This window comes from Drosophila novamexicana, unplaced genomic scaffold (assembly GCF_003285875.2).
Source record: "Drosophila novamexicana strain 15010-1031.04,08,12 unplaced genomic scaffold, DnovRS2.1 tig00004554-arrow-pilon, whole genome shotgun sequence".
Lineage (NCBI taxonomy): Eukaryota > Metazoa > Arthropoda > Insecta > Diptera > Drosophilidae > Drosophila > Drosophila novamexicana.
This window is the reverse complement of record NW_020825051.1, coordinates 3,416,505-3,436,912: the sequence shown is the minus strand read 5'-3', so window position 1 is coordinate 3,436,912 and position 20,408 is coordinate 3,416,505. Positions and strand designations below refer to the sequence as shown.

The 20,408-nt window shown below is 45.1% G+C and overlaps 3 protein-coding genes across 9 annotated transcripts; 1 reads left to right on the top strand and 2 right to left on the bottom strand.

The window, feature by feature from the left end:
• Positions 1–76: 76 nt before the first annotated feature.
• On the top strand, positions 77–3,486 carry LOC115769974 (RING finger protein 10). The gene is made up of 4 exons (XM_030715032.1): positions 77–763; positions 947–2,491; positions 2,553–2,707; positions 2,772–3,486. Exons 1-4 carry the CDS (start codon positions 691–693, stop codon positions 3,231–3,233), a joined length of 2,235 nt encoding a protein of 744 aa, XP_030570892.1. The 5' UTR covers positions 77–690; the 3' UTR covers positions 3,234–3,486.
• Positions 3,487–3,567: 81 nt separating this feature from the next.
• LOC115769975 (choline-phosphate cytidylyltransferase A) lies at positions 3,568–11,763 on the bottom strand. 2 transcript variants are annotated; one of them, XM_030715033.1, is made up of 4 exons: positions 11,515–11,763; positions 7,272–7,973; positions 4,983–5,306; positions 3,568–4,911 (listed from the first exon to the last, which is right to left on the bottom strand). In XM_030715033.1, exons 2-4 carry the CDS (start codon positions 7,848–7,850, stop codon positions 4,177–4,179), a joined length of 1,638 nt encoding a protein of 545 aa, XP_030570893.1. In that variant the 5' UTR covers positions 7,851–7,973; positions 11,515–11,763; the 3' UTR covers positions 3,568–4,176. The 2 variants fall into 2 exon arrangements, with proteins under 2 accessions (XP_030570893.1, XP_030570894.1); XM_030715034.1 differs by lacking the exons at positions 7,272–7,973; positions 11,515–11,763 and adding an exon at positions 5,389–5,550 and having other exon boundaries at positions 3,571–4,911.
• Positions 11,764–12,281: 518 nt separating this feature from the next.
• Positions 12,282–20,007, bottom strand: LOC115769504 (DENN domain-containing protein 5B). 6 transcript variants are annotated; one of them, XM_030714332.1, is made up of 16 exons: positions 19,950–20,007; positions 19,133–19,614; positions 18,961–19,070; positions 17,964–18,376; positions 17,300–17,589; positions 16,156–17,236; positions 15,884–16,090; positions 15,093–15,294; positions 14,694–15,030; positions 14,497–14,626; positions 14,176–14,426; positions 13,944–14,089; positions 13,763–13,881; positions 13,329–13,705; positions 13,048–13,270; positions 12,282–12,992 (listed from the first exon to the last, which is right to left on the bottom strand). In XM_030714332.1, the coding sequence occupies exons 2-16, from the start codon at positions 19,470–19,472 to the stop codon at positions 12,797–12,799; spliced, it is 4,422 nt and encodes a 1,473-aa protein (XP_030570192.1). In that variant the 5' UTR covers positions 19,473–19,614; positions 19,950–20,007; the 3' UTR covers positions 12,282–12,796. The 6 variants fall into 6 exon arrangements, with proteins under 6 accessions (XP_030570192.1, XP_030570190.1, XP_030570191.1 ...); XM_030714330.1 differs by lacking the exon at positions 19,950–20,007 and adding an exon at positions 19,757–19,925; XM_030714331.1 differs by lacking the exon at positions 19,950–20,007 and adding an exon at positions 19,770–19,925.
• Positions 20,008–20,408: the final 401 nt, after the last annotated feature.

The following is a 20,408-nucleotide window of genomic DNA, read 5'->3' as shown; positions in this document are numbered from 1 at the left end:
TATTTCATTTAGCTTAGGTCATTTTTACGTTTGTCACGCGCAGTCACACTGTTTTTCATAGGTCAGCACGGATGCTGATTTTTCCAACCGAGGATTTTTTGGTTTTTATATCAAAATTAGTTGCTTTCACGACACAAAATATATTCCCCAACAATTTGTAATCATTTTAAGTCTGTGCGCGCACATTTGACAAGTGAAATTAGAGCCACAAATTCGACATTTTACGCAGTGCAAAAACGCAGTCGTCACACCTTTGGACATCACACCAATACCAACAACAAATACATTAATAAAAGAGAACGGCAAAAAAGCGAACGTAAAGTAAAGCAAAAGGCAAAAAGTCTTTTAGAGAAAAAAGAAAAAAACGAACAGCACAAGTACTACTAGTACTAGTACTTTTCAACGCTTCGATTTTCGATTTATACCGAAAACCTCACGCATAACTTTTTGGAAATATTACGCAAGTATTATTTCTGGGTATATTTGTTAATAATCATGGCTCAATAAAGATGAATCCTCAACGAAAAATAATCGCGCAACGCACTCCGTGTGGAGACAAACGTCAACGCGAGACGCAGTTTGCTGTCAATTGGCAGCAACAAACGGCCAACGCACAATCCCCTCCCATCTTTTTCAACCTTCCCATCAACGAGCTTTGCGGCCTCAGCGCAGCCAAAAATAACAACTACAATGGAAAACAACAACAAGAAGCAACAACAACGTGCAAACAAATCATCTGCTGAAGCTCAACGCAAATCTAGTGGTGAGCACCTTGAATTCTCCAAATGATTTTCTTTTTTATATAAAGCTTAGGTCATTTTTACTTTTACTACGCGCAGTCACACTGTTTTTCATAGGTCATATTAACAACTCTGTCTTTCGATCTCTTCTGCCGACTTTTTTCATAGGTCATATTAACAACTCTGTCTTTCGATCTTTTCTGCAGACTTGTATGTTAACAACAAAACACGCAATTCTCGACGTCGCGAACAGCTTCCCACACCACGCAACGAGCAGCCACAGCGCAGCAACAAGCAACAGCAGCAGCAGCAACAACAACAGCAGCCGGCAAAACTACGTCCCAATGTGGACAAGCGTCCACGTGCCCGCGGTGGCGGCGGCGGCAGCGGCAGTGGCAGTTCCGGTTATGGCCAAGAGTCTGGCCACGGCGATGGCCTTGCATGCGCCGGTACGGATAACACTTATGGCGGCGCCGGATTAGCAGCAGCGGGAGAAGGCTACATGCGTAGCGTTCTTGACTATGAGCTAAACTCTGTGTATGCGCACGGCAGCAAGAAGCAGAATCTGAACCATCTGCTGAACTTTCATTGTGTGCCTCGCGAGACGTCATCCTCATCGGACTGGCATGCGACTGGACATGGTGGTGCTGTGTCGACGCGCCGTCAACCACGTTACAACAAGGAGCAGTTCTTGCAGGCCAACTTTCAGTTTGTTATACGCAGCAGCTCCAAGGCCCAAGTAAATGGCTCGCCGGACACGCTGATCGATTGGAATCTAATCGAACAGATCAATATACACTCCACCGAGGAGCCGCAGTGTCCCATTTGCCTCTATCCGCCGGTGGCTGCCAAGCTCACCCGCTGCGGCCACGCCTACTGCTGGCCCTGTCTGCTGCACTATCTGTCACTGAGCGACAAGACCTGGCGCAAGTGTCCCATCTGCTATGATGCCATCCATGCTGCAGATTTGAAGAGCTGCACCATCGAGCAGCAGCACGCCATGAATGTGGCTGATACCATCAGCTTTCAATTGATGCGTCGTCGCAAGGGTTCCATGTACATTGAGAGCTATGCAGGCGCAGCCGCTGCTGCTCTAGAGCCGCACGAGCGTTTCCCGCTGTTGGGCGCCGCAGATGAGGCTAAACGTTTCTCTAAATTTTTGATTGCCAAGCGGCCGGATATTGCGGCCATTATTGAACGTGAACGCCGTGAACTATGGGCAGAGTCCGATGTGTCCTGTCCAGAGGATATTTTCATACAGCAGGCGCTGCTGACACTGAATGAGCGCTGCGAGAAGCTGGGCTTGGAGCCGGAGGAGCAACAGCTGCCACAGCAGCCCCAGATGGTAGAAGAAGAGCAGCGACAAGCTAAGACTCCAGATATTGATATTGAGAGGCCAGACGATGCCTCCGTTTCTTCCTTAGGCGAGGCGAGCAACAGCAGCAGTTCCACAATCAACAGCAGCAACAACAACAACAAATATTATTATTTCTATCAGTCGAATGATGGGCAGAACATCTACTTGCATCCATTGAACGTGAAAATGCTGCAGGCTTGCTACGGCACCTTGGATTTGGCACCCGTGCTGATTAAGGCGCAGATAATACAGAAGGAGCATCACTCCATGGACGAGGAGCATCGTCGCAAATTTACGTGCTTGGGCCATTTGCCTCTGACCTGCCAGTTTGCAGTTGTCGAGGTGGAGCTGCAGCCACCAATTATTTCGGGCAGCATACTCAAGTTATTCAAGGGTAAGTGTGCCACAGAGTATAAGCATCGAGTCGCTGCTAACTAGTTCTCTCAATCCTGCAGATGATCTACTTCATCGCCAGAAGGAGCGTCAGCGTCGTGAGCGCGAGGAACGCAAACGTGAACAGCACATCAATGAGATAAACGATCGCCAGATGGGCAAACTTATTGCCAGTGCAGCCAATTTGAATCTAAACTCTAGCCACGAGTTTCCCACTGTGCGTCATTGAGCAGTTGCATCCTGTTTTGGTTGTTCCTTATTCCATATTCTTATCTTTGCAGTGTGGCTTTGAGGAGGATTTGCCGGCACCTCGAGGCGCCATGCCCATTACAATTGCTCAGGCAAGCGGCCCTCGTTACTCCAGTGTGGCTGCAAGTCCCAAACAGGAGCTGTGGCCCACCATTGGCAGTTCATCCCCCGGTAACTCCTCGGGCTTGCGTCATAGTTCATCGGACTTCCACATGGGAGCCTGGGGTCTCGCTGCGCCACCGCCACCACCCGTAAACCGAGCAGCCGCTGTTGTTGCCAGTCGTTCCACACTGGATGAGGAGCATGAATTGCGTGCCGTTGGACCTTGGGCGCTGGGCGAATTACTTGTGGGCGCCTTGGGTCAGCAGAAGCAGCAGCGTGCGGCCAAATCGAATGTTGCTCCAGTGGATGCCGTTGCCAGCAAGAAGCAGAAGAAGGCCAAAGGCAAGAAAATGGTGCCCCTGTTCGCTGTGGGCATGAACAGAGCTCCGTAAATCAATCCCAGATGACATTGATCCCTGGCATTATTATCCAATTAACACAATCTAAAACATCGTAGTAAGAAATTTTTGTTAGTGCGCGCCAAAGTCGCGGGATTATTTCAACGTTATTACAAATAACTTTTTCTGAACCATAAAACCTTTATAATTTAATTAAACCATATTCATATGTATTTCGCATTAATATATATATATAACAATATATAATCCAATAAAGGCAGCGAGAGCATGGCAAAAAGTTGACTTTTTCCTTTTCTTTCATATTTTAAAAAACATGTTTAGAATCCTTTTAATTTCGCTTTCATTCCAATTTTTATTTTTCAAAAAAATATTCAACAAAGCTTTTCATTTTTATCGTTTGCAAACTGAGTTTTGCAAATAATTTTCTTGCTGCGAATGTGTGTAGTTGTATATATTGTGTTAATGTTGGTTTTAGCTTACGCGAAATAATTAAATATAAATAATTCTATATTGTTTATGTTCACGCAAAATCTTTAAGGCTTAATACAAAAAATGAGTCTTGCGTTGGTTTTTGTTTTTTCACAGCATTTTTTATGCCGTGCTTAGTTTTATAAATCGTGTAGGATTTGCTTTTGCAGCTGCGGCTCCGTTCTTTTTGTTTTAAATCTAAAATTGGCTACAGGTTTCAATAAGAAAGAGCGCAGATTGGTGGCAACAGGTAGGAGGAGCGAGTGCAGTTGCAACTAAATCTAAACTGTTTATAAAATACCATTTAGAGATACATTTCTAGAAAATTGTGTACGCGTGGGCAACAGGACGACGACGCGATGACGAGGTTCGCACCGCTTCTCAACAAATGATATGCCTCCGATTATCGCACGAAAAAACAATTTAATAAATATACAATAGCTTTAAGAGAGAAAGTGAAACTAGCCAAATATGAAAACGGTTGTGCTTGCAACACACTACAACTAATTCAATTGCTGCGCCGCTCGACAAACTCCGCATCGAAGACAGCATCATCATCATCATCGTAGTCATCCGGCGAGGAGGCAGCCGCCGAACGACTCTGATAGCTGGGCCGTGCCAGCGAGTAGCGCTGTTTGCTGCCATTCAGGGAGCTCGTGCTGCCGCCGCTATATTCGGCGGGCAGTTCCAAGTATTCGTCGGAGTCGTTGCCATCGTTATCCAAATCATCGCCGTTGACAGAGCCGGACGGGCTGCCGGGCGGGCTGAGCGCCTGTATGAGTTTGCCCTTGGATTCGTTCCACAGATGATTCAGACGCTCGCGGCCGAAGAGCAGCAGAAATGTGTCAATGAATTCGCGTGATTTTTCCTCCCATTTGGTGATGATGTCGCCCTTGACTTTGGTTAATTCGCGCTTGCCACGCGACTTGAGCTCATCCATTTTATTTTGCAAACGGAACTTCTTCTCGGATAGGAAGGATACGTTTAGCTCCTTGGCGGAATAGCCGCGTGCCAGATTGCGACGCACATACAAATCATAATCCTTAACAATACGTGCCACAATGTCCGACGTGGAGACGCCCTCGGTGCGTTCCGTGGCCACAAACATGCCGCGCGCCTTAAGCGGACCATAAATATCATCCAGGCCGTCGTGGCCATAGGGAATGTCATCGTGTGCCACAAAGTCAATTTTGTTATCGGCTATGAACTCGTCCGACAGCGTCCAAGGGGCATTCTGCACAATCTGTAGACAAGGACAAGCAACTAGTTTAGTATGAGGGGTCAATATTTTGATATGGGCACATGCACACACACCTCGTCCACGTAACGACAATGACGCACGCCCTCGTAGCGCTCGAAGCCGTTCATGACGGTGCGTCCCTTCATGCGATGCGTGAGCTCATCGTTGCAAACGCCGACAATCAAATAGACATTGGGAAAGATATTCTTGGCCTGCATCAGTTGCCTGGCATGGCCCTGATGGAACAGATCATAGATGCCATCCGCATAGACGCGCACCCGACGACTCGTCTGCCCGGAGCGGGCCATTTGATAGGTAATCCGGTTTGTATAATCGCAACGTTCGCGCTCCAAAATCGCCTCCTCATCGCAGGAGAACGGCGCTGGCTTGCAAATGGTCTGCAAAACAGTAAGAATAGAAAGCGAAACTTAGTCAACGGGGTTTGACGGATAGTTTCCTCCGGATTGTGGCGCCCCTTACGAATTCCTTAAAGTCCATGTGCAGTGGCAACATTTTGTACTCGAACATCTCTGGCGACGGTGGCGCCTCTTCTTGCTCAGACATTATTTTTTTTCAATTTTTTTTTTTTATCAAATATATTTATATATAGATCTATTTATATAGCTGTCGGATCAGAGTACAAATATGATCTGATTGGGTTGCTTACAGCTGTCTAACTGAGAGCTCCAATTGCTGGGACTTTGACAACAACAAATGCTCGGCTCACTGCGACCAAGTATCTAAGTGAGTGTGAGTGTGTGTGCGTGTGTGTGTGTGTGCCTGTTTCTTTCGAGGATTGGCAGCGGCGTTACAATTGCGCAGCGGCTTTCAATTAATTGGCGGCAACTGCCTACAAATCAATACAATTGACTACAATAAAAGTGGACAACGGACACGGCAGCGGGCGCCGCTCGGCTCGGCTCGACACGGCCTGCCCCCGGCTAGGCTAGCGACTGCTCCGGCGACGACAAATTTCAATTGCCGCAAATTGAGCGCACAAATGCGAAGCTCTTGCACGTATATTTATAGAGCTATGGCAAAAGGGAGGATCTGGCACGAGGCAACAGGCGATATCATACGATATAACTGACAATCAGCGTCAATCAGACTCGCAGCGCGGAAGATTGAATGCCAAAAAAAAAACAAAAAAACAAAAAATGTTTTATCACTTGGCCATGAATGGGCAGCAATTCTATTTCCGAAAATATCCTAACCAAAATATATATGCACTTGTTTAACTTGAAAGCAACCTAATCGCGTGGAGCACAAATGAAACTGAACTTGACCAAGTTTCGAGTGTGTGAAATGTAATTCAAATAATATTACAAAAAAGTAGGAAAAGCATATGGTTTGAGTAAATTGAACATTTGCCACTAATATTGCCAATTATTAAGTTAATAACTCATTTCGAGCAACGCAAACAAAATAAAAGTAAAAGCTCATAAATTAAACAGGGGAAAAAAACCACAGACATCTGACATGCATATACATATATATATATATATATATATTATAAATCTGTGTCCATATCGAAATCGTTTCACGCTCGAATAATCAAAGCATGGCCAAATACATGTATTTGCAGCAAAACAGAAAATGAAAAAATTGCAAAACTAAGGAGGCCAAAATGTATATCGAATGCCTTTTCCAAACGCTTTTTAACAAATCCGTTAGTTAATAACAATTGCACAACGAGTATTAACAAAAAAAATAGGGTATAACTTGTTTAAAAAAGTTATCACAAAGTAGCTTAAATCAAATAAAGGGTATAATGGATGTAACACTACCGAAGAGAGAGGAATATCTTTGATATCATTTCGTATATTTAAGTTATTCTATCCCTGTTTAGAGACATGAAGATCTGGAGACCTAAAAGTGGTTACTCTACAGGTTAATCAAGTTTCTAATTTTCGATAAATATCGATTTCTAGTCTACATTCCGTTTAGATCAAGAAAATTGATCATTTTCGATAGTTCGTTAAGCAAGCATCGCTAAATATCGATTTTTAGTGCTGCACAGATCAAGAATATTTCACGTTTTAAATGCCAAATCCAGTTCACTAGTTACAGGGTATCTCGAAGTTGGTCATTATGCACTATACAAATACTATATACATACTTAGTATAGTTGTAGAAGTTGGAATTTACTAATTTCTGAGCTGATAATACCTAATAATAATATCTCTTGGCTAGTTACAGAACAAAGGCGCAATTGCTTAGAAATTGTTCCGGGCAACGGTTTCTTTATATACGCCCCCCGCCCACTGCTCGAATCATTGCATCGGGTTGGAGGGGGCGGGTAGGCGAGCTAACGATGATGCAACATCGTATGACCTTGTCAAGGACATTTCGTTTGCACTTACCGCTAGATCGGCAAAGCCGCTGCTATTGGACGCTTGGTGGGAGGTGGATGCGGACGTCAGCGTTGGTGCGGAGAGCAGCATGGGCGGCGGCTGCGCCGAGGGTAATTTCGTGTTGAGCGCCAGCAGGAGGGATGTTGCCGAGGGCGGCATATACTTGCGCTTTACGCCGGCGCTGCCAGTGAGATAGTCTGCCGCCGCTGAGGTGGAGCAGGAGGGCAGGGTGTCGTCAGGTGAGGTCGCCTCGTTGCCATCATCGGCATCGCTCTGTGAGATTGTGCGCGTTGAGTCGCGCAATGTGGTGGCTGCCTGTGGGCCATTCATGTCCACAATTACCGCCTCATCGGGCATTGGGCTACTCGATTTGGCTGAGGGCGTGGCTGTGGCTGTGCGTGCTGTTGTCGTCGTCGTCATCAGTTCTTTGGCGTCCATGGCAGGCATGCTAATGGCTGTTTCGTAGGTGCGCTTGCGTGTGCTCAGCGTAGATGTGACCACGACGGCGGCGGCGGCGGCAGCGGCAGCGGCTGAGCCCGCGTTAATAGTGCTGTTGGTGTTATTGGCGATTATCGATGAAGTTGCCATCGCAGCGTATCTTTTGCAACGGTCGCGGCAGTTTTTCTGATTCCCAAGAACTTGTACGATAATATGGAACTCTTTGTTGTTGTTGCTGCTGTTGTTGTTGTTCTTATTTATTGCACCGACAAACTGAAAGAGCGTGAAAGTGTATACATAAATAAATATGTAAATACATGCATAAACAAGTGTGTACATATGTAATTTTCTGTAACTTATTTGTGTGTGTGTGTTTGTGTGTGATTGGCGTTGCTTCTTCTTGCCGGCTGTGGCGCATGAGACACGTGATATTTCAATTGCATTGCTGCCGGATGCCATGGATATATCAATTCGCTTTAATTGACATTCGTTTCGTTTTGCCACGCGCTTTCATGCGAATTTCTTTCAAAAACCTGCAGCAGATAAATAAAAACGACAATCAAAGCGACGGGCAAAAATGTCAAAAACAATCACATTTTGGCACGTACTTAGCGTACAGCAATTAATCAGAGAGCATAAGAATCAGAAGAGCAGTAGGTGATCGAGAGGGAGAGAGTGGGAGTAAGAGAGCGCGCTCAATTGGAGACAAGTGCGAGTGCGAGTGTGAGTAAAGTGGAAAGTAAAACCTGACACAGAAAGTTGAACAGGCCCGTTCTTGTTATGTTCACAATATAAAATTAGTATTCACAAAACACATTTACAATGTATTAATTAATGTAAAAAAAAACGCACGTGAACACACACAAGTGTTCACACAACTTGTGCTGTGTGAGCGCGAAGCAAATATAAGTTTGACGATCTCTCTCTCTCTCTCTGTTTCTCCCACACACACACAGGCACGCTGTGAAGAATCAGCTGTTGAGTGCGTGTTTTCTGGCATTTTTAAATATATCCAACGCTCATGAAATATTTATATAGTTTGCTTAGAGCGCTGCCTGGCCTTGATTTGCCATATTACGTCAAATTATTTTTTTGTTTGTACTAAAGAGCATTAGCGCTTCTTATCGGCTTGATGATAAGCTTATACGGAGAAAGAAAACCAGGCCATAGACCAACAACAATGTGGTAAAGGTATTCCGTTCAAGGCAGCTAATGCTAATGCTGCAGCTGATTCATGCATATGCGAAAACCGGCTCCAAACTTGCCAATTCTGTGGCTGCGTGCGCTCGTTCAAGTTCAAGTTGGTTTTACAAAAAACTGGATTTTATGGCACTGATGTAATCGTTATTTTTACTCTGCGCTAGAAGAAATTGTGAAATTGACACAACAATAAAAAATAAAAACAAACAATAAATTTGTTGCCAGGCAGCAAGGAAAGTCGTTACGCGTATAAGAGCTGCGGACAACTTTTGCACTGTGTTCAAAGGCAACGCAGGCAGTGACGTCACAATCGAACGTCAGCTCAGTCATACGATCGGCGCGAACTCTCACACGCACAAATACACAAGACACAGCCTGCCAGTGTATACACACATATACACACAAAGTATGTGCGAGTCAGAATGTAAACAAACTGAGACCAAGTGAGTACATGGTTACGTGTTATTGCGAGCAGAGCGCATCTGCTAATTGAGAGATGTCCGTCTCAGCAATGATAAGATAGGCCGCTTCTTGGCTACCTGTTGTCTTATCTTTAATTTTTGACGTTGAAACATGTTTCCGCTGCACTCTGTACATAAGTTAATGAGTTCCCGAATGACGATACTAAGTAAATAGATAAAGTAGTATTTTTTGTGCTTAGCTAGAAATTAATATATTGATTCAGGCACGAGCTTGTTGATAAGCAGCAACCCACAGCGATAACAGCTCGGGTGGATCTACATAAGTATGTATGTATATAATATGTGTACTACATATTTTTAATAAGCGGACCTTGCAAAATTTCCAACACGCAACCATTGCTCAGAATCGTCATCGGAAACGTCTCTGGGCCTTAGCCACGATACGGGGTTAACGTACGCGTCTCGCGTTTCTTTCGGACTTGCTAAAGTTAAGCTACCAAAACTGGGTGGAAAGGCCAAGCAGAAGAAATTAAATTTTTACCTTACGTTTTCGTAGAAGTTTCGTTCGGCTTCAAAGTACAGTTGGCACGTTGAATCCACGTTAACACGGGTTAGGAGTACTGTTATTCATTGATAAGCTGCTGTTCGTTGCCTGTTGCTATATATAGATCACAAATATACTACCATATGAGCACATGTGCATTGATAACCCCACAGTTGCCACCAGGCATTATCATCATTCAAAGAAAATATGCCCAAAAAATATAACATATGTGCGGCGCACGTAACTGAAATTGGAACTTGTCCGGTGACGCTGCACAACAGCAAAGCTATACTATATTGCTTATGGAAAATTAATTAAGTTAAACGTAATTAATATCTTTTACTGTAAGTACGTAATTAACATTTTCGCAGTTGGGCTAGCGCACGTGTTCATTGCATAAAAAGCGAGATAGGGAGTTATTAGCGGTTTTTAATTGCGGCATTTAAACACCTATTGTAAATGCTGTTCGATACGTGGCTAATCTGAAATTTGCAATGCACAAAGTCAAACGAAATTCGATTTCAAATGTTTGTACACACTGACAAGTCTGCACACGCAAATACGCACACACGCACAATATTCACCCACACATGACTGACGATAAACAGTTTCATTGAGTAACTGAAACAGCTGACTAACTGTGCGTGGGCTTCACATGCGTACGCCACGATCAAACTCTCTCTCTCTCTCTCTCTATCTCTCTCTTCCTCTACCGCCTCTTTCTGTTGCGCTTTTGCGCGTACATTCATAGTTTTGAGACCAGAGTTGAAATTAGGCAACGGTAAAAACGTATTGAGTGGCCGCTTGGGAAAGTGGAGCACGAACGCAGCTGGCAGAGGGTATGCGACAGCGGCAGCGGCAGCGACGTCAGCGTCAAGCATGAGTAATGTGTGCGCATTGCTTAGGTTATTATTAAATGTGTTTTTAGTTTTTTTTTCTTGTTCGCAATGCCATCCAACAATGACGAATGCCAACTTTAAAATCGTACGATCAGAGCACAAAGTTCGTTAGCAGAGGTCCCACATAACACAGAAAAGGGCAACGCGATAGAGAGAGAGAGAGAGAATGAGATTGAGAGAGAGCTGAAAGCAGCAACGCCAGCGCCAACGCTGCGCGTTGCAAGTGCCACAACAAACCCGTGAAAGTCATACGATGCCGAGAAATGACGTGGCGGCGGCGGCGGTTGTCTATGTCCAGGGGATGGGACAAGGCGGATGGGACTGGCGTCGCCGCGCCGGTTGTAGCACAAATCGATGGCGCAGCAGCAGCTGTTGTGCGAATGCATCAAAAATCTGGGGGCTGGCGGCGGTATTATGTAACTATCCGGGCCTTGGCAGCGAAATCAACCCATAAAGATGCATATTTCGTGGGCCACGCAGCTATTAAATGTAACGAGAACAATCCCAATCCAGCGCTGCCCAAATATGCCAAGAGAGCAGACAGAGTTTGAGAGAGAGAGAGAGAGAGAGAGAGAGAGGGTAACTGTTCACGTCACGGGCAGCGCAACGTCATCGCCAATAGGCAGGGAGTAGCAGCCGCGGCAGTGCGTCGTTTTGTAAATATTTGTGCACAAACATTTTTGGTGTGACCCAAAGACAACAAGAAACATTGCACACACTATAACAAAAGAAAATTCAGGGCAACTTACTTTCAACTTTTTCTTTCAAATTTAGCTTCAATATTTTGGCTAAAAATCGATGAGTGTTCGTGGCACAACGTTGTATTATATATAATTTCTGTCTGTTCTTTTCACACAAAATGACGCACTGCGAATAAAATTGTTTTATGTAGCACTGCGCCTGGTGGCAATTGGTAGCTGTCGACGATGCTTATCTTGTTAATATTGCTTTTTGTTGATTGTAGTAAATTGTACAAAGCTTATATGTCCGCGTCTGTCCGTCGCAACGAAACGAGTGGGAATCGCGCTCACAGCAACTGGCATTTGGCGTTGCCACACTGTTAACGCCACCCACCGGTTAATGGCAATTATATCGATAGTTTAATAACACGTTGCCACTAGCTACATTTTATAATCGAATACTAATTAGAGCATCTGTTTTATGATCTATATGTGTTATGACTATCTACATAATTTGATTAGAGTTAAAAATCAAACTAAATTATTGCTAAGCTATTAACCACACTGCGAATCTGTTTCAGTAATACAAGTATCGTCCAAAAGCAACTATAGAAATTGCTTTTTTAGGTTATCGATATTGCCGAAGCGAAACGTACTTTCGGGGAAGTACTGAATATCGTTAGTTTTCTTAGTTTCTTTTATACACTTCAATTTAATTGAAATTGACAATTAGCCGAAAATGTTGGCTTTATTGTTGCTGTCTTTTGTATATATTTATTGACACTCAATAACTTTGTAAATGTTTTCATTTTTGGCTAAATAAAATATAAAAATAAAGCTTGATATCAACAAAAACACCATGTTCTTAATTTCAATAATAATATCATAATATTGACAATTTTCGTGTCACAAAACTAAAAATCTTTGGTGTATATAAACTAAATGGAAAACTAACGTTCAAAAATAAATTCACTAACTTAGAAAACGTTACAAAGATTTTTTGATGATACATGTTGATGTAATAGCTTAAACGCTAATAGCTACGCAATTGCATATTGAACAACACTTTTAGAATTATTTGGGATTAATTTCATAATTGCACAGAATTTTGTTCAACTTTGGCTTCACATTGACTTTGAACACTTGGCAAGCGTGTAGATGGCAAGTGTTTGGATTAGGATTAAAAAGGATGACAAGTCTTTAGCTTACATAAAACTAACAACGAATTCGAGTTACAGAGATTCCCCGTGTGATTCCATGTACTGTTAGGGCATATGTATATGAGTATTCTAGGTCACTGGTTGCAAATGTCTGTGGGTAAGTGTGGATGCGGGCTAAGTTGAGCCACGGTTCAGCACTGGGATGGAATGCGTATGCCCTGGGTTATGGAGTTCTCCAGCACGATGTGGCAATCATCAAGCGGCTCCAGAATTTGTATGAGAAATGTCAAAAGATTGCGACGACGCAGAAAACTCTCCTCCTCGTACAGCTCTTGGGTGACCTTCGTCAAGGCCATCGGCTTAATAAGACGCGTCAACAAATGCTCCCTGCATATAGAGAACCTTATTAAAGGAAAAACCCAAAGAAACTTCATTTAATTACCTCAGGCTAAGGCAAATGAGCAGTTGAAATTTGCCATCCTTTCCCAGTGTGCTGGCCGTGCCATTAATCTCATCCATGAGCTGCACATACAGGCGCCAAATGCTGGCTATCTCACGTCGTTGCAGGCTATTTGAGCTGCCATTGCTAAAGGAGGAGTCCATGCTGGAAGCCGAGTCATCGAGCTCCTGTTGTAGATTCTGCTCGAACAGCTCCTTGATTTTAGCTGCAAAGTGGAGACACGCAACTAAAACACATCAAGATCTGGATTTTAGTCCACTTACTAAAGTAATCCCAGATGTATAGATTACGTCCAAAGAAGCGCGACGAGCGAAAGCCGCAAAGGAAGACCAGCTCCAGGCATTTAACCAGCCCATCATCGCCGCACAGCAGGTTCGTCAGCGTGCCCACATCACGATCCCGACTCGGCTTGTAGTGCCACTTGACAATCACATTGACCAAGTTGCCCAGCTGATGTTGTATCTCCGATGGCGCCACCGATTCCTGACGCTGCACGCTGGGACTGCGTGTACGCGGCGGTGTCCGCGTGGGCGGCAAGAGCTCGGCATTTTTTACACTGGTGCAAACGCGCTGACCAACCAGCAAACGTTCCGTGGAGTCGTCATCGACGCCCTTGCCCAGCCAGCGACTGCAGGGAAATCTAAAATATTGCTTGTTTAGTTTATATTTAAATGTGTGTCATATGTGTGGTGCTCACTTGTAGGTGTGGCCGGTGACCTCATTGCGCATGACCACCTGTTCGACCAGCCACTTGTGACTAGGTCCCGAGTTGTCGTGTCCTATGCGCATGGTGGTCAGCAGTCCCAGATTCTTATACTACAATAAGCGAGTATTTAGAGAGTTTTCAAAGAATTACATTTTACATATTTACGACTCACATGGAAGATAAACTCCAGTGAGCCCTTGGGCACGGGCACTCGTTGGGTTTCATTCATGGTGCCAGAGACCATGATCCACACATTGCTGGAGGTGTGATAGGAGCCATGTTTACGCGAGGGGAAGATGACAACGCGATAGGGCAGCTCTAAGCAAAGGCGTGGAAAAAGGCGGAAAGAGGCAATGTAAATCTCATTTGGCTCGAAAGGAAATCTCATATGTAGCGCAACCTACTCGTTGTGGGATAAATGTTGGTAAAACTGAAATAGTCCACGGTATTCAGTGTCAGCAGATGATAGAGGAACTGCTCCTTCTCCTCCTCGCAGCGCAGAAAAGCGGAGCGCTTGTACAAGGTGCGCAGCAGACTCTCATCCGAGAGAAGCGTGCGAAAGTGACGCGACAACAGCTTCTTCTCCAGGGACAGACGCACCCAGGCGCGTGTATAACCAATGTGCGTTTTGATGTCAGCCATGGCCAGCACGTTTCTAGGCACAGAGAGAGGGAAGATGTTAATATAAGCAGAAAAAACCGGACAAGCTCCAAAAAAAAACCCACTTGACATCAAACTCCAGCGACTCAGGCAACGGGCACAGCTGCTCCAGGCCCACAAACTTGTTGCGATCCCGTGAACGACTGCGATTCGGACTGGGCGGACTCTCAAAGTCCGTTTGGAATGTGGACAAGTCTGTTAAGCAGCGTAAAAAGCTATGTAAGATACGAGTAGTTACTTGCCAAGTGCTGACTATACTTACAATCCATGCGCTTGCGCATGGCATTCCAGGCCAACGCTGGCGAGGCGCTGGCAATGTTCATCTTGTTGCCGCCGGGACTGCTGGAAACTGGCGTTACGGGCTCCACGCTGCAACCCGAGCCGCGTGAGTCTTGCTGCTCCAGATAGGCCTGCAGGTGCGCCCAGAGCGCCGACTTGCCTTGCTTATTCTGCAGGCCATGCGACCAAATCTTCTCCAGCAGATCACACATGCTCGCTATGAGCGTGTTCTCCTCAATGCCGTCGCCCTTGAGGCCCAGCGCCACCGCCTCGTTGCCCATCTTCTCGAGCAGCATGCGCTTCGTCTTTGACTTGATGTCCTGCCAACGCCAGATATTTACAGCAGGAGCAGAGCAAGGGCTTGTGTGAATACTCTAGTTACCTTCAGCAGACGCTCCACAAATGTCCAGTTGGCCTGTGCTATCAAGGCGGGACTCACGTCTGCCGTGGTCAGATTGGCCGACAGACGATTGATGGCCACGTTGGAGTTGCAATTGCCGCTGCTGTTGACCGGCTTCTGATCCAGGGATATTTCACGGGCGCGCCACTTGTTGCCATTCTTGACGCGTCGCAAGCTGTTGCCTCTGTTTGGGGATTGGTTTTTGGTTCGTTTTTTTTTTGTTTTTTAATTTATGAAGGTTAGTGGCATGAGATTGAAGTTTTTAGTGAAATTTTGAACAGAACATAAGATATCATAAAGATTTGGATTAATTGAGGGAACTAAAAGTGTAACCAAAATGCAGGGAGGATCAAGGATCGAGGATTTGTGTGTGCGCATGCGGTGCAAAGAGCAAAAACGAGAAAAAAAGAGATGCATTTAAAGTAAAAAGAAACGAAAAATTTAACAACAATTGACGAACTGTTTGTTGTTTGTTTTGTTGAGATATGCAATTTATTGGTTTAAGTTAAAGTTAATCAATAAATTAAGGTACAAAATAAAACAACCGTAGTACGAGTAAATGCTACTGGAAGACGGCTAAACAGTCTAAACGGAAACTACATAATACATATGCCAACAATCAAAGGCTTCAGCTAGGGAACAGAGGGGGAAGGGGGCAACATAGTGGAGGGAAATGTAAAATGATGGGGCTAACAATTTGTGCAACAGGTGGAAAGGGAGCGTGCTTTGGGTTTTGGGGGGGTGGCAAATTGTACAAGTGCATAGAACACTACCTCGAGGCGCACTCCTGATTCAGCACGCCCTTCTCGAGCAGCGGAAAGCTGCGAAAATAGGCGGCGCGATTGGATAGAATCTCACTTGGCGGCGTCACCTCAATGTCAACGCAATTGAGTCGCTTCTCGAAGCACTGCTGCGAGTCTGGGCTGAGCACGCACGGCTCGTAGCTGGTGGCGCAGATCATGTTCTCGCCATGGCGACGTCTGTGAAGTAATAAGACGAGTATAATAAGTATATCATGAGTTGAAGGGGAGCAGGAAGTGCCTACCGTAGCAGCTTGATGCGCTGATCGAAAAGCTGCAGTTGCTGATCGGGCAGCGGCTCCCACATGGCCAGGATTTTGTTGTCAATGAGCGTGGCGAACATTTGAGATTCAAGGAAACGCGAAAGAAAGGCGCGATGATGCTCCGGCTGATCGGATAGAAACGAGGACTTATCAAAGTTCTGCAACGTTTCCCGATTCGAGAGCCACTCGTCCTTGGCCTGATTCGGATAGATGACAAAGTGTTCGTACGCATGAAACATGTGCGCGAAACGATTCAGGAAAATCTCGCGTAAACAGTTATTTATGCGCAAATCCTGATAGTATTGATCGACGGCAGACAGCGTCGCCGGCTTCTCAGCGCGCCGCGACAACGAGCCCATGCGCGAGGGCGGTAGTGTGGCATCCACGGCATCTACATCATGATAGATGCCCACCGGCGACGAGGACAGCGACAGCGTGGGGCTGCCCACGGGCGAGCAGCTACCGCCCTGTGTGGCACGCATGCCGCCCTTGCGTCGCAGAATATCAGCAATGCGCGGCACATGATCTATTTTCGAGGGATGCGCCACCAGCGGCTGATAATCCACGCCCGGCAACTGTGCCGGTGAGCCGCCGGCACTGGACAGCGTGTAGACGGTCTCCTGCAGTTGCGGGAATCGCTCTTTGCTGCGCCGCGCCGCCTGCAGGCCGTTGGGGAGCGTGCAGCTTGAGATCATTGAATCGACGCCTCCACGCAACCCATAGCCATTCTTTAAGCTGGGCTCCTGTGTGCGATCGCGCTCAATTTCGAACTTGTCCAGAACCGAGATGATCTCGGTCATAAAATCCAGCTTGTGTGGAAATATGGGCAGCTCCTCGGGCAGCTGTATGTGCTTCTTGTCAATGTCCACAAAACATAGTGCAGCCTCGCTGCCAATTTTGTGCGCTGCCTCGCATCCGGCATGCAGGCCCATTACGAACGGCACGGGCGCGTCCAGAAAATGATGCAGTGCCGCGGGCAAAATGGGCGCATAGACATGCGGCCAGGTAAATGGAAACAGCAAAGAAGTTATGCATTCGCCCACAATCATGAGTCTTTGGTAGTCTGCAAATGGAAGGAAGATTAGTATTAAAATGTGGAGCAAGGCGAAAGTAATCTTTGGCTCACCCGTCGAGCGGAGCAGCACCTGGCTCTCTAGCAGTACACAGGTCAACAGCTGAATGACGCATTCTACGCCCAAATAGCTGAAAAGCAGACGCAACGGAAAGTCCAGCAGCGGGAGCTCGGTGGCCAGCGATGGACGCTGCAGAATCAATGCGATTGCGGGCAAATGCGGCTCAGCGGGCGGCAAATAGACGCGTATGGACTTGCCCGGCTGAGGTAGCATCACTTCATACAGTATGTTGTACACATAGGACTCGAGACTAATACCAGCGCCTGGCTGTCGTGGAAGACAACTGCAAAATAATAGCAAATATTAGCTTAAATGGATCATTCTTTAAATTCGCTAAGCTACTTTTCATATTTAACTTATAAAAGAGAGTTATTGAACGCTCATCGATATTTGTTTAAAAATAAAAACCGAGCACAAGATTAGATAGTTGTGTTATCACAGAGTCTAGCATAGATCACATTATAATAATAAATATGGTTGATAGCATACGCAAAATTAAAATCAAAATAAATGTGAGAATGGAGGACATTCAAGTACAAAGCGATAATGAAGGCAGCTAAGGTCTATACCTTTGATAGGATGCGTTAAAATATAACAATGATTCATTCAGACGATTATTAATATATAAAGTAATATCGTATAAGCACGCCCATTTACCGGTACAAATTCTTGAGGAACAGCTGGGCGGCAAAGGCGTATGGCGCCTGGCATATCAGCGAGATGCTTTTGGCCACATACAGCTTATCCTTGCTGATGTCGTAATAGCTTTGTGCGGACTGCGGCGCCTGGCCGGCTACCTTGAAGTGACGCGGCAGCGAGCGACTAACTGGCCCATCCTGTTTGATTCTGCTCAACGAATGCGTCTGCTGGCCATTCGATAGCTCCGTGATGAACATGGACTGCAGTGTGTGTATTGCGCCGCAGATGTTGCGATTCCGTATCTCCTCGTAGAAGACTAGACTGAAGCCATAACAACGTTTGCCATCCTCGCGCGTTGTGGCAAACGAATGGAACTTTGGCTCAATGTTGTGCTTCTGGGTGCGAAAGCGCAAACCCTGCGGCAGTGACAGCTGAAAAAAAGAGATTAGCTGATTAGAAGTGAACAATCAATTCAACTTATAAGATATTCCATAACAAAATGTAACCAAGCGCTTATTTTTTAATGGACATATTAGAACTTCAATTATGATCAGACCTCAAGACATGGCATATAATGGAATCGTTTGTGCGCTCAAGTGGCTTTGAGTATTCATTAAATGCAGGGCTTGAAAACGTTTCTATAACAGATGCCCAATATGTATACATTGAAAGACATTTTAAAATACTCAAACGTAAACACATGTCAAGATTTTTCTATGATAAGCTGCGCGTGGCTGTTTGCTTATCGGCAGCGCTGTCGTCGCTGGCTTCGTTGTCGTCGTCGTCGTCGATGTGGCATCAATTAAAAGCAGCGCGCAGTCATATCAATGAGCGTCAAGTCAATTCAGTGAAGCATAAATTTCATATTTGTGTGTGCAGGGCACATGGGTTGGAGCCGATTGGAGGGCTATGGCGGCCAGAATTGCTTGCATCATGCAGGCAATTGAACTTAATTGAAGACCTCACCCAGACAAAGCGAATGGAGATAGCTGCACGAAGGGGCTGCTGCACCTACCATGCATATGCCGTGCGCATCGAATGGATTCCAGGGCACATTTTCGGGATAGTGGGCCAACGGTTTGCTCTTGTAGGCGCGATCCAGCGGCGAACAGTGCAGATTATCACCTATAATGGGAAATATTAGTTAATTGGATCGCTTTCTCCATTATTTGAAGACGTGGCCTCACCTGCAAAGCGATCCGGCTCCAGGCCCGTGTCCAGATCCAAGCCACATATCACAAAGTAATCGGCAAAGCGTGAGAACTGCGGATCCGCATCGCGTTTCAATTGATTCAGCTCTGATTGTTCGCCAGGCGACGTCGGAGACTGCACCATGGACATGGTTGACGCTGTGGCTGCTGTTGTGTTGCTGCTGCCGTTACTGTTGCTGCTGGCATTGCTGAGCATCAATTTGGACAAACGGCTGGCAACATTTTCGCGCGTCGTCATAATTTGTTTGTCTTTTGTTCGTTGCTCCAAATTGTACATCAAACAGACGCCTCCATGTGTACGTGCGTGTGTGTGCATATATGTATGTGTGTGTGAGAGTATTTTTTGCTATTACCGTTGTACGCTCGCGTTTATTTTTTTCTATTTTTTTTTTTGGCACTTTCCAATTAAAACGACGATGGCGTCGACGTCAACGTCCCTGGCCCTGTATCAGTTTTGTCTGCAATTATATGATTGTTAAAAGTTCAAACGAGAGAAAATGTGTGTGTGTGTGTGTGTGTGTTTGTGTGACCCTTTTGGTCGCCTTGTATGTATGTATATGCAAAATTTTCTATGCCAATGGCACAGTTGTCGTTGTCTACTTTTCACCCCCACACTCTTAAAGACGCGTTCGTATTCTATTGTTGTTGCTATTGCTGCAACCTTGAGCTCAGCTGCTGTCTTTTTTTTTTAATTTGGCACACTTAAGATTTTGACAAAACCAGAACCCATAATTTTTGCACTTGTCTCAAAAATAAAAAACCTTACAGACAAACAAACAACTTTGCGTATTACCGTTGTTCGCAATTCGCACTTTCCAAAAAATTTTTTGCTTGCGATTTTTTTACTATCGATGTTTTCGACGATAGCTTAAAGCGATTTTTCCGATTAGGCTCGATAACTAGTTCATTGCAATTAGATCTCACACAGCTGATTTTTGTTTACGTTTTTTTGTTTGCATGGAAAGTGCATGTGTACTGCACTTTTATGCTAAATTTGTATGCATTTATTTGAAATTTAGTTAAATATGTGTTGACTTATCCACGACAAACTCTGTGATTGAGCTTAAGGAGTATAGGGACGGAATAACTTGTTGCTTACCATGGAGCTAAACTGTAACCCAATGCATAATTCATGGGTAAACGAATTAAATTAAAAATTTTAAATTATTTCCTTGGTTTTTAGAGATTTATAGCACATTTTCGCTAGTTTGTTATTTGATGCACAGCTATCGATAGTTGATTTCATATCAGT

Coding starts and splice junctions, on each gene's coding strand:
- LOC115769504 (XM_030714332.1), bottom strand. CDS start 19,472: ATGCACACACACGCACGTACACATGGAGGCGTCTGTTTGATGTACAAT. Junction 19,071..19,132: donor GGAGCCGGATCGCTTTGCAG/GTGAGGCCACGT, acceptor TTCCCATTATAG/GTGATAATCTGCACTGTTCG. Junction 13,882..13,943: donor CACTGGAGTTTATCTTCCAT/GTGAGTCGTAAA, acceptor CGCTTATTGTAG/TATAAGAATCTGGGACTGCT.
- LOC115769974 (XM_030715032.1), top strand. CDS start 691: ATGGAAAACAACAACAAGAAGCAACAACAACGTGCAAACAAATCATCT. Junction 764..946: donor AGCTCAACGCAAATCTAGTG/GTGAGCACCTTG, acceptor TCTTTTCTGCAG/ACTTGTATGTTAACAACAAA. Junction 2,492..2,552: donor CATACTCAAGTTATTCAAGG/GTAAGTGTGCCA, acceptor TCAATCCTGCAG/ATGATCTACTTCATCGCCAG.
- LOC115769975 (XM_030715033.1), bottom strand. CDS start 7,850: ATGGCAACTTCATCGATAATCGCCAATAACACCAACAGCACTATTAAC. Junction 5,307..7,271: donor GCGGCTTTGCCGATCTAGCG/GTAAGTGCAAAC, acceptor ACTGTTTTGCAG/ACCATTTGCAAGCCAGCGCC. Junction 4,912..4,982: donor ATTGTCGTTACGTGGACGAG/GTGTGTGTGCAT, acceptor CCTTGTCTACAG/ATTGTGCAGAATGCCCCTTG.